Source organism: Moschus berezovskii, chromosome 4 (assembly GCF_049115385.1).
Source record: "Moschus berezovskii isolate FMDL1 chromosome 4, NW_MosBer_1.0, whole genome shotgun sequence".
Taxonomy (NCBI): Eukaryota; Metazoa; Chordata; class Mammalia; order Artiodactyla; family Moschidae; genus Moschus; species Moschus berezovskii.
Window position 1 is genome coordinate 15,183,786 of NC_142463.1, and position 17,531 is coordinate 15,201,316.

The following is a 17,531-nucleotide window of genomic DNA, read 5'->3' on the forward strand; positions in this document are numbered from 1 at the left end:
GTGAGTTTCTCAAGGTCCCTCAAGTGGGACCCAGGACTAGTACTCTAAAGTTTCAGGGTGAGTTTTTGGAAGGCCTTTCTAGGGCAACATGAGGAAAATAAAATGGAAGGAACAGGCAAAAAGCAGGGGAACTAGAGGAGAGGCTGGTGCAATCATCCAGGCTTTGAAATGAAGAGGAGGGAATGGGCAAGGCTCAGGTCAATGAGAGGTATGGAAGATCCTGTGATGGGCAGACCCAGAACCCAGAAGACTGGGTCCCAGAGAGGGGTCTGTCCCCACTTTACACAGCCCTGCCCTTCAGGGAACTGGGCCATCCCAGCAGGGGCAGCAGGGGCACGCTGCTAGGATCTTACCCCAGAACAGAGCTTCCAGGGCCAGTGCCCACAGTGATCAGCCCCATACCTCCCTCTGGGGCCAGACCGTCCCATCCAGGAGGATGGGCTCTAAACTGGGACACTGGCAACCCCAAGGCCTGGGAGAAAAATACAGGGACAAGGAATTGTAGATGGGAGGGGAGTATGCTACAAGCAAGGGGTGGCTAAAGAAGTCACTTCTTTTTTGGCCCTACTGTGTGACCATCAGTAATAATAACCAACAATTTACCAAGTATCTACTATGTGTCAGGCAAGAAGTGGGGGCACCGCTACATATCCTATCTCATTCAGTCCCCTGGACAACTCAGCAAGGCATGTATCATTGTCCTCAAGCTATAAACGAGGAAGTGGGCTCACAGAGGTGAAGCAGCTTGCCTAAGCTGCCCAGGTGGTAAATGGCAGGGTGTCTCTCTGAAGGTCGATTTAAAGTTCTTATCTTTTCCAGGCTCAGATGCCTCATCAATGAAATGAGTACACCAGACCAGAGGGTCTCCAGGGCCCCTTTCTGCTCTGACATTTGGCAACTGGATGATTCACAGAGGCCTTCAGTTAAAAGGGCAGTGGGCAATTCCCCGCACCCCCCAGGCCTCCATCTGTGCCCTTGCACACTACAGGGACAAGTGATCCAGAAGCCCCATTGTTGACTGTTCCTCTACAAGGCAGGAGGTCATCCTGGTGTCTGCTCTCCCTGCCTGCTGACTGTGGAGTCTGGGTAGGTGGACAGTCCCAGGCACATCACTGACATGTTTGTCAGTCACTTGGGCACTAGCCCTGGCCTTGGAACACTGTCTCTCCAAATCATCTGGGCATGAAGAGACCTTTGGGTCTAAAGCTGAATCAGCCAATTCAGCCAGAGATCAGCAGGGCTTGGTTTCCTAAAGCCAGACTCCTGGGGCCCAATATCTCCTCCACTGTCCTAATCTAGTCTCCCAACCTTAATCTCACCCCCTTGGTCCTGTTCTAGCCCAACTCCTAGATTCTTAGATCCCCATCTCCCTGACTCCCTTAGTGTCAGGCACATTCACAAGGACCATGCCCCGCCAGGGATGCTGATAAGAATCTCAAGCCCCCTCCCCGTCTGGCATTTCTTTGAGCCAGAAACCACATCGCAGCTTGATTGCTGGAAAAGACCGTCCCACATGCTCCTGTGGAGGGCTTTGTAAGAATCTATTTTAAGGCCTGGAAAAATCCCCCCCACCCCCAGCCCCAACTGGGAGTCTCGAGGAGCATTCTCCCCAGATCCTCTGGTGCCCCCACCCCCTCACCACCCCCATCCAGCTGCCTATTTGATGGTTTCTTAGGGAAGTTGTTACTCTGAGCAAAATAAGCAGGAAGAGATTTTAAAACAAAACCAGCTGGTGTCTGGGTTGATGCCACCAAGGGAGGAGGTCCTGGTGGGGAGGGAGGACTGCCTCCTCTGTGACGTGAGCTGCAGGGCTGACAGTGTGTGAGAAGATGGGTCACCCACCAGTCTGGGGCATAAGTGGGATCCTATCACCAGCTGTTTGGGAAAGTATAATGTATTTATCAGGAGGTAGCTATTAAGGTCGGAGAAGGTAATGGCAGCCCACTCCAGTGTTCTTGCCTGGAGAATCCCAGGGATGGGGGAGCCTGGTGGGCTGCTGTCTATGGGGTCACACAGAGTCGGACACGACTGAAGTGACTTAGCAGCAGCAGCCAGCTATTAAGGTAGTGCGTGAATGTAGCGTCGTGAGGTATTGTGCGCACGTGTGATGTGTTTCTGTGACCACGGGCCACTGAGGGTGCATGTATGTTACTGTGTTTTCATGGTCCGGGTCTGTGCATCTGTATACAGAGGACTGTATGTGATTTGCATGACTGGTTTTATTGTGACCATGTTTAGTGTCAACGGATGTCTTGTGTTCTCCTGGCAGTACAGGTAGCTTTTATGAGCAACTGAGCGTGCTAGTCATGTGACTATGCAGGGCATGTGTCTTTGTATGTGTGTGTCTCGCTTGTGGATTGTAACATATGTGTGCAGCTAGTTGTACTTAAGAAACTCAGACATCACAGGCGAGACTGAATCTCCTGGATGTGTCCGTGAAGTGGCAGTGTCACTGAGCACAGTGTTAGGGACACGATGGCTCTCTAATGAATAATTGCTGACTAGTGGGTCAGTCTGTGTGTAGCGGCAGCAGAGTATAAAGGTTGGGAGCTCAGAAGCCCGATGCTGAGGTTTGAATCCAGACTCCACCACCGACTAGCTGTGCAGATTAGGGCGTCTTCCTTCCCTTCTCTGTGCTTCAGTACCTGTCTCAGAGCTTACACAGACTGGACCCAGAACACCACCTGCTGTATGGTGGTGCGACATTAAGTGTTTGTGGAAGTAGGAGTGTACACCCACGAGGGCAGTCCCTGGGCATCCTGTGACCGCAAAGTGAGCTGCCCCCCAACCCCAGCATGGGGTGCCCCACGGCCTCACCAGCCTGGGGGAGCTGGAGCGTGCTCTTGCTCCACTGGGTCAGGCCCACGATGGCCACCATCTTGGCCCCGAGGCTGCTGCGTCGCTTCTTGGCAGTGCTGGTCCCGGTGCCGTCCCCGGCCTGCTGGGACCCACAGATTTCCCCACTGATGCTGGAACTCCGCACCACATTCCTGGAGGCCGCAGCCGAGGCCGGACCTGACTCCCCGTTAAACATGGTCCACGGGGCGGCAGGACCTCAGGCAACCCTGTGGGGTAGGGAGAGAAAGGGGTCACACATCAGACCCCGGGCCACTCGACCTCGGCCCCAGCCCTTCCTAGCTGTGTGACCTTGGACAAGGCACTCAGCCTTTCTGAGGTCACGAGGATTAAATGAACAAGTCCGTGTAAAGGTGTGCACAAAATCTGGCTCCATCAATGGGATTGTTCCCGTCAGCGGGTGGCTGCCCCGACAAGCGACCTGGTTTGGCAGGGAAGGTGGAGGCTGTGCAGTCAGGTGGCCCACTCTTGAATTCCAAGGGCCTCTACACACTAGCTGTGTGACCTCGTGACCAGACATCTCAGGGTTTCAGTGAAAACCTCAGCAAAATGAGAAACGGAAGCACTTACCTCATAGGATTGTTGGAAGGATTAAATTAGTGCAGATGAAAGTGCCTGGAACCGTGTCAGGCAAAGCGTAAATATTCAGCAGGCGTGACTGTTGTTTTCACAGCCAGAAATGACAGCAGAGAGAACAAATGTGGCTCTAGCCGGGCAGACTGCCGAAGGGGTCCTCCTGCTTGAAGGGAGTGGGACAGAAAAGTGTAAAGAAGCAGGAAAAATCACCCTTAATTGCATGGCTGGGAGGCAGCCACGACAGGCATTTTAACCTATTTCCTCCCAGTCTCTTTTCTACACATTTTAAAAAATAACAACTCATCCTGCCAATATAATTTTCTATCCTGCTATTTTTCACTTAATGTTATATCACAAGACCTTCCCAATGTCATTAACACTTTGTAGAACTGTTTAAATGCCACCATAATTTTCCATTGTATGGAGACAGTATAATTAAATACTTCAATACAGTTACTGCTTAGATCAAGTTCAACTTTCTCATCTCTCTCCCTTTCCCTTTCTCTCCTGTCTTTTAAACAGCATTGCAATAAGGATCTTTGTACACTGATTTTTATCTGCTTATTTCCTTAGGATCAGCTCCTGGAAATGAAGTGACTGGGCTGTCGGGTGTGAACGCCACTGGTAGCTTCTCCCTTCCTGCTTCCTGGCAGCGCACTGGTTTTATCCACCCATCCTTGTTTCAGAGGCAGCTCTTGACCTGTTTAAAACAATCAGTGAGCGGCATTCACCTTGGTTACTCTTACTGGGCCAAGGGTGGGCATATGACTAAATTGGTTCAATCTGACTTAAGGGGAAGATTTGGATTCCAGGCTTACAAGAGAGGTAGGTGCTTCTCCTTCTGTGTGTCTCTCTTTTCCCTTCCTCAAGACCTCTCCCTGAGAGACAGCCCAGCCTAGGATGAAGCCAGTGAAGCTGAGGGTGGCACAGCACAGAGATGCCACCCTGGAACCCGCCTTCTCTGGCTTTCCAGTTATGTGAGACAATGTGCTTTCCATTGCTTAAGCCAGCTTGAATCGGGGTTCCCTGTTACATCCAGAAGCATCCTACCTAACACTGACAGCATAAACATATTTCTGATTCTAGGAATACATTGCCAAATTCCTTTCCAAAGTCGACAAATTTACTCTCTAATGCTGCATTCAACATATATTCAAAGGGAATGCAGCCAACAGTTCACAGTAACTGGGTTTCCCTGATGGCTCAGTGGTAAAGAATCCACCTGTCAAGCAGGGGAGGCAGGTTTGACCCCTGTGTTGGGAAAAATCTCCTGGAGAAGGAAATGGCAACCCACTCCAGTATTCTTATCTGGAGAATTCCATGGACAGACGAGCCTGGTGGGTTACAGTCCATGGGTTTGCAAAAGAGTCAGACACAACTTAGCCACTAAACAACAATCACCATGACATCTTGATGTTCTCTTTGGGCTTCCCTGATGGTTCAGGTGGTAAAGCGTATGCCTGCAATGCAGGAGACCTGGGTTTGACCCCTGGGTTGGGAAGATCCACTAGAGAAGGAAATGGCAACCCACTCCAGTACTCTTGACTCAAAAATTCCATGGACAGAGGAGCCTGGTAGGCTACAGTCCATGGGGTTGCAAAGAGTCAGACATGACTGAGCAACTTCACTCATAGTAACTATATATTGGAGTGGGTTGCCATTCCCTTCTCCAGGGGATCTTCCCACCCCAGGGATTGAACCTGGGTCTCCTGCATTTCACACAGATTTTTTGCAGTCTTAGCTACCAGGGAAGCCCAAATGGAGTATTACATTTCAAAATTGTCAATTATTATATTATATACCTATAACATATAATACTGTACATCAACTATACTTAAATTTTAAAAACTATCTCCCCCCCAAAAAGAAGTCAGTTATCCCTAAATTGACCTATAGTTTCAGTGCAATCCCAATCAATATTCTAACAGAGCTTCTTGTAGAAATTGGCAAGATAATATCCTAAAATAACCAAAGCAATTAAAAATTTTTTTTCCTATTCATTTTTTCACATGGAACCATAAAGGCCTACAGCACTATGTTAGATCCAGGGACAGAACAGTGATTTGGTGGTTCTGTACATTACAAAATGGTCACCACAAGTGACTCCAGTTTGAACTATTACTCATATTCATGCTAAGGCTCATCATTTTATTTAATAATATCCTTTAGAAAAATATCTTTTCTCGGAGAATAAAATTAAGAAAAGAGTAAGCCCCTAAAACTCCTGGGCCTATGCTAAGGTGCCAACGATGCAGTAATGAGCCGGACCAAATGCATCCTGCCCTGCCAGAGCCTCCGGTTCAGGGGAGAAGACAGACAGTGAACAACTAGTTATGCAGCTCAGTGTTTAGTGGCAGTTCTGATGACAGCTAGGAAAGAGCACAGAGGGCATTGGAACTACTCTGGGAGCAGGATTGCAGGCGCCCAGTGTTCTCTTTAGTGTGGATGTGGGATCTCCTGCTGTCGACCTCAAAGTCCAAGGCCTGGGCAGAGTTCAGAAGGGACGGTTGCAGGTGGGCTCTGCCCCTGGCCCTTCCCAGTTCTGTCCTGGCCCCCGGCACTTTCCCCAGGGAGGCCCTGTCATCCCAAGGGAATCTGATTTTTCAAAAGGACACAGAAAGGGGAGGGGAAACGAGGGTGGGAAGGGAAGGCATCACTCCAGGCGGATAGCAAGACAGGCCCAGACAGCTGAACATGGCTGCCTGTGCTCCTGGTTAGCACGGCTCCTGTCGGCCTAGCAAATGAGGGCTGACAGTAGGGATGAGTCAAAGCCATGTCTTGCCTTCTTTGTGGCTGTCTGGCCTGTTCTCGCTGGCCCTGTGATGTCTGCAGTCTCGGATTGTATTTCTCCATCCATCCCCCATCAACCTTGCAGCTAATGGAAAGTGCCCCTGGACTTGGGTCTATGATGACCTCTTTAGTTTCCAATTCTCGTGCCAGTCTGTGTGTTTGTTTGGTATCTGCATGGTCTTCTGGTGGACGGTGGGAAAGGGCTTATCTGATACTTTGAATTGGCTACAGCATAAACCTAATTTACTCCTTAGGGTATTTCTGTTACATGCGCAGTTATCTCCATGTCACAGATGAGAAAAATGAGTCTCAGAGAACTGAAGGCCTCGCCCATTCAACCCAGCTAAGAAGTAGCAGCCAGGCCTGACTCCTGTTCTGGGTCTCTTGTTCTGACAAAGAGACAGATACACTCAGCAGCCCCTTCCCTTTTGGCCCAGAGCTCGCCCAAAGAGGGGAGCCCAGCCCTCCCGCACAGGTTTGACCTGGATCTCCAGGCTGAGAAAACTGCAGGCAAAGTATCTGTGATCCGAAAACCTGCTCTGGCCCAAGTTCCCAGGTTGGCAATGAGCATCTGAGGGGCAGCAGAGACACCACTCAGACCACAGCTAGAGAAGCAAGTGCTTCCTGGGTGCCACAGGAGAAGAGAAGGAAAGAGGGTAAGGGACAAAATTCTTGACCCTGCCAACCCAGGGGCTCATGTTTCCTCGTGAATAATGAATGGAACCGACAAGCAGATGGTTTGACATCCAGGACTCTGCACCACCCACAGCCGCGTTCTCATCTTTAACTGCCCGGGAGAGCTGTTGAATGTTTAGGAGGGCCCAGGGTCTCAGGGCCTGACCTCTGGTCCCAAGTCCAGAGCAGGGCAGCTGGGGAGAGTTCAGAATCAGGAGGTGGGATGATAATGTCTATACAGATTCTTTGTGTGACCTTCTCTGGGCCTGGGTTCCTCATCTGTGTGTAAACCGAAAGGGTCGGATAAAGTCTGACTCTTGAGTCCTTTCCACACACAAGGCAGCAGCAGGCTCAGAATCAGAGCTCCGGTTGCTTCTTGGGCATCCAGTCTAGCTCAAGATGGACAAGATGGAAAGCCAGCTGGAGCCAACCACCTGGCCTCTATGAGGAAGGCAGTGCTGCTCACAGCAGCCCCCCAAGTCATCAGAGCACAGGGATGGGAACAGGGCAGCAGGTGGAGATGGGAGCAGAGTGGAGAGGGGCCGACACACAGCATTTTACATATTGGTGGTCCTAAGAGGTGGCTAAAGGAATGTCTGCAAAAGTCACTGCAACAATGCCCTGCTTCCAAGCAGGACTGTCCCTTTTCCAACCTGGGTCATGGCTCCTGATGGAAGGAAACCCTCCCATGATCTTGCCAGGTCATGGAAGAATCACTCTTAAGTTCTCCCTGCTGAAGCCTCTGTGGTGACAGCTTGGACATCCCCTCCAGGGGTCCCTTCCCACTGTCCCCCGTACCTGCCAAGCTCCATGCCAGCAGATACCTTCCAAGCTGCCCAAGGAAGGAGTGTTTTCTTTCCAGCCTTCAATGTCTGACCTCTGCCCTGGGGTCTCAGTACCCTAAAGGCTCCCCACACCCTCCCCTGAATCCTGACAAAAGCAGGACTCAAGTTTCTGCCTGGCCACCCTGGGCCCCTTGCTCCTTTTGACCATGTGTCTAACCAAGTAATAAACCTTCTCAGAGCATCAGTGAAAGTGAAAGAAGAGAGTGTCAGTCTCTCAGTCACGTCCGACTCTGCAACCCCCTGGACTCCACCAGGCTCCCCTGTCTACGGAATTCTCTAGGCAAGAATCTGGAGTGGTAGACATTTCCTTTTCCAGGGGATCTTCCTGACTCAGGGATCAAGCCCGGATCTCCCACATTGCAGGCAGATTCTATATCATTTGAGCCGCCAGCGATGCCCGTGAGTGTCAGTAAGGCTACCCAAAAGCCCAAGATGAAACTACCTGCTCACTCTTTCAACAGAAAATACCAAGGAATCTGTCCCAGAGTGGTGGACTGTTAGTCTGGAAGGAATAGCAAGTTACTAAGGCTCTTACCACCCCTCCCTAGACATCACTAATCCATCTCTCCCTCTCACTGGGGCCATAGTTAACTTCAGAATTCTTAACACAGTGCTGCATCACCAACTGATGAGAACCAGCTCATGAGGTCAAACTGATTTGCCTCCCTATTCCAACCCCAAGCCTTTCATTTTGCAGAAGAGGGAAAAAAGGCTCAGAATGGGAAGGAGACACAGCCAGGGTCACAGAGAAAGCTGTCAACAAACCCAGAGCTCTAACCCAGGACTCCTAACTCCCAGGTCCTGTACCACCTGTCAGGTGTTTCCTCCTCCCCTCCCACCTTAAAGAAAATCCCAACTTACCGAACTGATGAACCCAAGTGTAGTGTTCCCATCACAGGGGGGCGTGCCCCTCCCAACAGCGCAGCCCTAGGGCATTTACACAAGTGTTGTGTTGACTTCTGAGATACCAGTTTTCAAGAAAGGAGGTGAAGACAGTCAAAGTAGCTTCCAGGAGGAGGTGATGTGATGAGAGTCTGGAAGAAAAAAGGAGAGCTTAGAGGAAGGGTTGGAGAGGACACCTGTCTTCCAGGGCTTCCAGTAGCCTATGGAGTAAAACAGGTAGACTTTGGAGATAGTTGTGTGTACTTGAGCCAATCATTCAAAATCTTTGATGCTCTTTCCTCTTTTAAAACTGTACAAACTCCTGGGTCCCCTAACCTGCCTTTTAGGGACCTCAATGGTAAATTGCTGGTGCTAATGCCAAGGGACTCCTCCAGGTCCAAATGCTAACGAATTCTAGATCCTATTCTCCCTTTGTCTTCCCCCTGACTGATAGGGTCTGTGCCCCTCCCCAGACGCTCTGTGACACAACCAACAGTCAGGAGTGTGTGTACTGGGGAGAGGGTGCTGGAGGGCAGAGGCCCAACTCCCAGCTCCAGCTCCTGCCCCCAGTGTATGACCCTGAGCAGGTCATTCAGCTTCTCTGAACCTCCATCTCCTCTTCTATAAAATGAAGTTTACTGGCCACCTGGACCCAGCCCAGCTCTCTGGGCTGGACTGGAGACCAGATGAGTTAATGAGCAAGAAAGTACAGTGATTTGCTTTTTTAAAGCAAAGTTCTTATATATATATATTTATCTATTTATTGGCTGTGCTGGGTCTCAGGTGCTGCACAGGCTTTTCTCCGGTTGTAGCAAGCAGGGGCTACTCTGTCATGGTGGTAGCTTCCCTTATGGAGCACAGACTCCAGGGTGCTTGGGCTTCAGCAGTTGTGGTTCCCAGGCTCTGGAGCACAGGCTCAATAGTTGCGGTGCAGGGGCTCAGCTGGTCGGTGGCACGTGAGATCTTCCCAGACCAGGGATGGAACCCATGTCTCCCGTGTTGGGAGGTGGGTTCTTCACCACTGAGCTACCAGGGAAGTCTCAGCACAGTGATTAAAAGCAAAGGCTTTGAGACTTGCCTGGTGGTCCAGTGGTTAAGACTCTGTGCTTCCACTGTGGGGGAGAAGTGGATTCAATCCCTGGTCAGAGAGCTAAGATTCCCAATGCTGCAATGCTGTGCAGCCAAAAAAAAAGCACAGGCTTTGGAGGCAGACTTAGTTCAAAACCTAGATCTGTCACTTACAAGCTGTATGACGCAGGGCAATTTCCCTGAGCCTACAGTTCTTCCTCTCTGAAGTGCAGATAATAATGCCTGCTTTAGGATTCTTAGATGAAATATAAGTATTGCTAAAATAAGGATTGGTACATGCTACATACTCAGCTGGGCCATCATAGGATTATTTTGCATAATGTGCCTTTGTAAACAGTAAAGGACTCCATAGGTGTTGGTGCTTATTGGTCTGGATTGAACACCAGGTACAACCACTTCATGGGAAGGCTCCAAGACCAACAGGACCACCTCCCACTGCAACCCTGGGTGCTTCCACCCAGAGTCTAGCATAAATGTGAGACCTGGGTCCCTGCACTTCTCAGTTGAGGTGGGAGCTAGCATGTGATGCTGTGATCTTCCCTGCCAGCATCTCGGCTCCTGGCCCCTGAACGGATACTGGATGTTAGGTTTAAGGCCCCTGCCTCAACCTTGATCCAGCACTAGGGCTTGCCCACCACACCACTCAGGCCAATCTGTCCCCTTGTCAGAAGCCAGATTTAACCTCAGAATCCCTCTTAACACGGTACAGCCTTACCAACTAATGATAACCAGTTCATGACGTAAAACTGATTTTTTTAAACCTGTATCTGCAGAAGGGGGAGGTCCCTCATTTCTAGCCTTCACTTTCCCCCAGGGTGAAAAAGGTGGGTGACAGAGCTGGTGCATGGTTGGGGAGGGTGAGCTGGGCCCAGGGAGGACACCAGCCTGAGTAGGGAGCACTCTGCCAGCTCCTCTCCTGATCTTTTATCTGCTCCAAACCGGGTTTGCACACACACTAGGCATAACAGGGAGAGACACAGAGCACAGAATTTCAAATGTGTGACTACACAGCATACAGACCCATATAAATTATATTCATTTAAAGACACACTCACCTGTGTACACAGACATGCGCATGCACACACACACACACACACACACACACACACACCTAAGATACTCAACCACACCAACGCACACAGAAGCAGCTACACTGACAGCCACCGGCAGATACCCACACACACACACACACACACACACACACACACATCCCTTCCCCTGGCTCCTGCCCAGCTCAGAGAGGCAGGATGAACCTCATCCCTTCAGTGGGCAGGGAAGTAGGAAGTGTCCTACCTGGATCTATGGGTTCCCTTGGCCAGACATACACACTAGCTCTGAGCAGACACTTGTGTGAGCCTGCACACGCGCGCGCGCACACACACACACACACACATTCATACATGCTCTGGCCCCCAATCTCACCCTCCTGGCCCCCATCCCCACAGGCCGGACAAAGGATCTCATCGTGAGGTTTGTGTCAAGGAGATGAGAAGGCTGGCAGGGGGCAGCTGCTGTCACCATGGCTACAGAGCTGACCCACTTCTCCTCCACCCAGTCTGGACCACCTAGCCAAGACAAGGAGGGACAAGCAGCTTTGGGCTGGGGGGCCCTCTCCCGTCACATGAAGTAAAGGTATGGCCTCTGAGGGTGTGGTAAAGGAGGAGTTGAGTCTGCATCCTGATACAAAGGCCACAGCCAGACATCGCCTGGGCAGAGCAGGGTGCTAAGCACCTGGCGCCTGCAAGACTCAGGTCTCCCCCAGCCTCGGGGCTTTTGGCCTCATGGGCCCACATGGTTCACGCATTTGCCCTGGACCCATTCTCAGACACAGTCCTCAGAGCAGGGCAGGGGGTTGGGTGTCTGGACCCAACCTGTGTCCTCCAGACTCCAAAGACTCCCGGACACCCAGGGTGAGACAGACCCAGAGCTGAGCAAGCCCGGTCTCCTGTTCAGGACAAGGTTCCTGAGGGTAAGGCTGGTCTTCCCTACTTGGGCTGGGGGCTGCTGGGGGCACAGCCAGGTCTCCCTTCCTCAGACGGGGCTGCCTGTGTCTTCTCTAAGCCAGGGGGCTCCTGAGGACATGGCCACATATCTTCCTTCAGAACTGGGTTCACAGAGGAACAACTTGGCTCCAGACAGCTTAGTCTTGTGAGGAGACGGCTCACAAGGTAGTATGAATCACTCCTGCATGACAGCCTCCTGCGGCTCCCCATTTCCTTCAGGAGAAAGTGAAAACCCCTCACAAGGCCCACAAGAGAAGTGACCCAGGTCATCTTGGACTCCTGCCCTTCCTCTGTATTCCAGCCACACTGGCATTCTTTTTATTCCTCAAAAGGACCATTTTGCCTCCTGTCAGCCTGGAATGCTCTTCTCCAGCCTGTCCCCACCCTTGTGTTCTGACGACCTGGCATCGGCCTGTCACACCACCTTTGCTGGCTCAGCCCCACTTCTAACCCTAACCTTTGCTGGCTAAGCCCTCCTCAGCGCTCAGTCCCTGACTGGATGTCACATCCTGGGAGACCCTTTCCAGACAAGGTTAGACCCCCTGTCGTGCTCCCCCAGACCCTATACTGTCTTTGCCTGTTATGGGTTGAATTCTGTTTCCCCCCACCCTCTAAAAATGATAAGTTTAAAGCCCTAACCCCTGGTATCTCAGACCTTGTTGGAAATAGAGTTGCTGCAGATGGCAGATGTGGTTAGCCAAACGAGGTCATCCTGAAGAAGGGTGGGTCCCTGATCTAGAAGGACATATAAGAATATGGCTATGGGAAGACAGAGATAGACCACAGAAAGAATCCATGTAATGATGAAGGCAGAGACTAGGGTGACAGAGCAACAGGCCAAGGAATACCAAGCATTGCCAGCTGTCACCAAAAGCCAGGAGAGAGCCATGGGACAGCCTGCCTCTGAAGGAACCAACCCTGCTGACACCTTGATTTTAGATTTCCAGCCTCCAGAGCTGTGACACAATAAATTTCTGTTGTTTTAGGCCACCTGCTCTGTGGCACTTTGTTACAGCTGGTCCTAGGAAATGAATACACTGCTTGTCTTATCTTGTTCAGTGCCTGCCTCCCACACCATGCCTGCCACCCCCACCCCCTGCCCCAGCTGTGTGTTGCTTAGAAAGAGAAACCATGCCATCTTCTGCATCCAGAATCCCCCAGTACCTGGCACACAGTAGGACTCTGTAAATATTTGTTGAATGAATGCACGGTGACCTAAAATAAGTATTAACATAAAAAATGGTATTTATAGCTGGATAGTAGAATTGTGAGTCATTTTTATTTTCTTCATGTGACATATTGTGTTTTCTAGAGCTACTATTTTAGAAACCATATTAATGCCCTCATAAAGAAAAAGTGAAAATACGTATTTTAGTTTCAAAACATACATTAAAATAACAGACATTTCCACCAGTGTTTGTGTTGTGAACAGGGAAAAGTTCTGGTCTCTTGATAACTGTCTTTTTATTGATTAATTGATTTCTTCTCATGTCACAGGAGTGCCTTCTGGAGTCAGATTTACAGCTTGAGCTCTGGGGCCTTGCTGGACATAGATTTCAGGGGAAAACATCCAGGCAGAGTGCACATGCTTCCTGGCCATCTCCATCACCCAGCTCCTCTCACAGTTCGTGGCCGGATGTGGCCGCTATTGCCCGACAGGGGTGGCGAGACTTGGTCCTTAAGCATCCCACTGGAAAACACCCTGGGGCTGAAGGCCACTCCCAAACAGAAGCAAGATGCTGCCCTCAGTGGACACACCAGTCCAGAGCTTCTCAAGCTTAAGTGCACACAGAAATCAGCTGGGAACCAGGTTGAAACACAGAGTCTCATTCCAGGGGTCACAGGAAGGTGGAGCTTCAGTGTTTGCATTTCAAGCAAGCTCTCAGGTGATAGCACGAAGTTAGTTGGAGGACCACCCAAAGCATCAAGAGGTAAAGATAAAAATACCCTGGCTGCTCTGCAGAAAGAGTGAACTCTTTAGGATGGGAAGACCACAGCAGGCATCAGGGATCAATTCACTGCAGAACACCTCAAGAGACAGGTGCAATGTGGAGAGGAAAGAGGTGGAAACTAGCTGGGAAGGACCAGAGGAGGAATGGGATGTTCAGAGGCTGGTGAACAGAGCAGTGCAGTTGAAGCAGGAGGTGGGTGCAGCTGCAGAAGAGAGGGCTGGGAACGTAGGCTGGGAACAGCCCAGAAAGGGCTCTGAATGCAGGGCTGAGAAGGTTGGCTTTAATCCTGAAGGGAGTGAAATCTGACATGGCTTAGATGTAACATTTTACAGAGATCAATCGGACACAGGGCAGAATCAGAAGAAAGCCTGACAGCTGGAAGAGCAGTCAGGAGGCACATAAGAAGGACCGCACTGCTTCAGACAGTGTTGGTGGAAAGAGAAAAGGGGTGCAGGAGTCGCGGAAGGCCTTGGGGGACTGCCTGGAGCTGGTGATGGGACAAAGTCAGGGGAAGGGGAAAAAACAGAATCCAACGTGATTTACAGGAAGGGTGGGGGCTGACAGGTGCCGCCAGCAGAGCATGTGGTCCTGGAGGGAAAAGCTGGCTTAAAGGAAACATGAGTGCCCATTTCGGATATGATGAGTCTGAGATATTTTGCAATTCCCCCATGGAGGTATTGGGCAGGTAAGCAGATTCCCTGGAGTTTAGGAGAGCACAGTGGGTGGGCAGGATGTGGGTGTGTACCCCAGAGGGAAAAGTGGGGTGTGGAAAGGAAGGAGAATGCCCAGAGGAGGGTAAGGAAAGAGTGAGAGGTAATGCCCAGTTAGGGGGAGGAGGAAAACGAAATCCACTGAAGGAGGGAAAGTCAGCAAGTCAGGGTAGGAGAACTCAGAGAAAATGTCCCAAGTACAAGGATGACCAATCTGAAGACCTGACCACACCCTGACATGGAGACCAAGGAGAGGCCTGTGTAGCTCAGGATGCAGGAGGGCAAGGGAAGCCCAGAGCAAGAGCACAGCTTGAATGGAAAGCAGAATTTGAACTAGTGGAGAAGGGAGCTGGATTCCCTGGGGAAGGTCTGGGTTGCAGCAGGTTGCCAAGGGGCCTGAGGCTCCCAAGCCCTTATTCCAGCTCAGCCCATGCACAAGAACGATAGTATCCCCAACCCACAACCCCTGCACATCCACCGACTACAGAACGCCCAGGGGCAGAGCAGACAACTGGGGGAAGAGGTCTTTGGAGCAAAGTCTGTTGCTGGGTAGCATAATTTATCATACAATTAGGACTCTTTCTAAGAGTGAACAGAAACACTACTAACAATCACACTACAGTAAGTTAAGACTGTCCCAGGCAAACCTTAGCCCTGGGGGATACTGCTGCTGCTGCTGCTCAGTTCAGTTCAGTTCAGTCGCTCAGTCGTGTCCGACTCTTTGCGACCCCATGAATCACAGCACGCCAGGCCTCCCTGTCCATCACCAACTCCCGGAGTTCACTCAAACTCATGTCCATCAATTCGGTGATGCCATCCAGCCATCTCATTCTCTGTCGTCCCCTTCTCCTCCCTCCCCCAATCCTTCCCAGCATCAGAGTCTTTTCCAGTGAGTCAACTCGTCGCATGAGGTGGCCAAAGTATTGGAGTTTCAGCTTCAGCATCAGTCCTTCCAATGAACACCCAGGATTGATCTCCTTTAGGATGGACTGGTTGGATCTCCTTGCAGTCCAAGGGACTCTCAAGAGTCTTCTCCAGCACCACAGTTCAAAAGCATCAGTTCTTCGGCGCTCAGCTCTCTTCACAGTGCTGGATCCCCCCAAATATTCATTTGGTCCATGTCCTCCCTTCCTAGAAGGGGTGGTGGAACTGACAGGTGATAGCGACAGACTAGCTCAGCCTCAGAAGCAGAAGCCCCGCTAAGGATGTGGGTGGATACAGAAATCTCTCCCTCTCTCAGCCCTGCTTTAGTCTTAGAGCTGACGCCCCCGCCAGGGACGCGGCAGCACCACGGACAGCGCCGCCACTCCCGCCCACCCCCCACCCGCCCCCATCGCGCGCTCCCTGCTCGCCTGGCCCTATTTGGTCAGGGCCACGGCTAGGTCGGATCAATATTTCACAGAGTAAGGGGCTCCGGTTACCAGGCCCGCTCTGAGCCGGAAGGCGCCGCCTGCGCCCGCCTCCTGCCCTAGGGACCCTCCCAGGGAAGCCAGCAATCCTCGCGGCCCCAGCCCAGACAGACACCGCTTTCAAAGTCCTCCGCCTCCCGGCCCCGCAACCCCGCCCCGCACCCTCTCTGAGGCACAAAGCCGCAAGTGCATGCCACATGCTTGCACGCAGCCACGCAGACACACCACACAGCCAGACATGCACTCTACAAAGATTAGGACATACACAAAACAACAGGCACACACCACACCCTGCACGCAAGCAACCTAGACACACAGCACACACACACACACACCAGATGCCTCACAGACACACACTACACACAGACACATTCACCACAGACCCACAAGCACATCACACAGAAGACACCCTGCCATTCACACGCACACTCACACAACGCACAGAGCCTCCCCACAGAGACCCTCCGACTATCACTCAGAGGTCCATTCACCATGCACTCATACATACAAACTCTCCCTCAAACACACACACAAAATATATGCCTTCACAGAGACCCTTAGACATTTGCCGTGGATACACAAGCACATGCCCCACACTACCCAGGCCCCCCACCCTCCTGGAGGGCAGGCCAGCCCTCCCACAGTGAGCATGAGAGTGGGGGGGCAGCAGGTGGGACTTCCCTCCTGCCCACCTGGCCCTGGTCTTGAGCCCTAAGGATCCATCCTCTGTGTCCTCTGAGGGGCCCGCAAGGTCACTGTCCAATCCCCAGGGGCAGGAGTTCAGCGGCACAAAGAGGTGGGAAAGGGGACAGAAAGCAGAGCAGGGCCTTCGAGACCCCAAAGCTTCCTGGCTTTGCTGTGGCTGGGCCCTAAGCTTTGGGGACAGCCTCACCCTCACCCGCGGCCCCCACGGCCTCAGCGCTGTCTGGGACTCCAGCCCTCTGGGAGGACTTGAGGCCCGTCTTGTGCACGGAGATCGGGCGGACTGTGGAGTCTGCAGGTCCTGCTCCCCCCAGGAGTTTCCTAAGTCCTGCTCAGAGGCGAGGGACACCCATCCAGACACCCCAACTCCAAGAGTCCCCCTCTCAAGCAAGGTGGAGGACAGTGGCCCACGTTCTTCTATCTACACAACAATCATGGCAGGATTCTCTGAAAGCACTCCATACCAGGGCACGGTGTGAGGAGAAGGGAGTAGGCTGGCACAGTACAAGACACTCCCAAATTCTTCAGGCAGATGGAAGGGAGCTTAAAGATTATCCAGGTCCACATACTTGATGTCTCTGGACAACTTCCCAGTCTTGCACTGTCTACATAACACTGTGTGTCCCTCAGTGATTTATGCCAAATCTCCACACCCCCGTATGGCTCATTATTTACTTTCTTGAAATTGACACTATTAACTTAAATGCATTTATTTTAAATAGAAATTTTGCATGACTATATGGAAAGCCAATACCAATTTTAATAAATAGAAAATGACAGTGAAATAAGTACAGTGAAAACAAAGATATATTATTAAAATTTAGCTACACAGAGCTGCCGTCAAGATGTCTGCAGGGTTTTTTGTTTGTTATTTTACTATGCCACATAGTTTGCGGGATCTTGGTTCCCCAGCCAGGGATCAAACCCAGATTCCTGCAGGGAAAGGGCCAAGTCCTAAGCTCTGGACTGCCAGGGAATCCCCAATATCTCTGTTTAAAGGGGAGGGCAGCAAGTGTTGGAAAGTTGTTAAAGACACATCGCC

The 17,531-nt window shown here is 51.3% G+C and overlaps 1 protein-coding gene across 2 annotated transcripts in view; it reads right to left on the minus strand.

Moving 5' to 3' along the window:
- Positions 1-17,531, minus strand: part of RIMS3 (regulating synaptic membrane exocytosis 3) — a 44,346-nt gene that overhangs the window by 18,348 nt on the left and 8,467 nt on the right. Inside the window, exons 2-4 of one of the 2 annotated variants that reach the window (XM_055403070.2) lie at positions 8,604-8,776; positions 3,427-3,592; positions 2,818-3,065 (exon numbers count right to left, since the gene is read on the minus strand). In XM_055403070.2, the coding sequence (XP_055259045.1) occupies positions 2,818-3,034 (217 nt within the window). In that variant the 5' untranslated portion in view covers positions 3,035-3,065; positions 3,427-3,592; positions 8,604-8,776. Of the gene's footprint in view, positions 1-2,817; positions 3,066-3,426; positions 3,596-8,603; positions 8,777-17,531 lie in introns of both variants that reach the window. The other variant, XM_055403069.2, reaches the window with a different exon arrangement.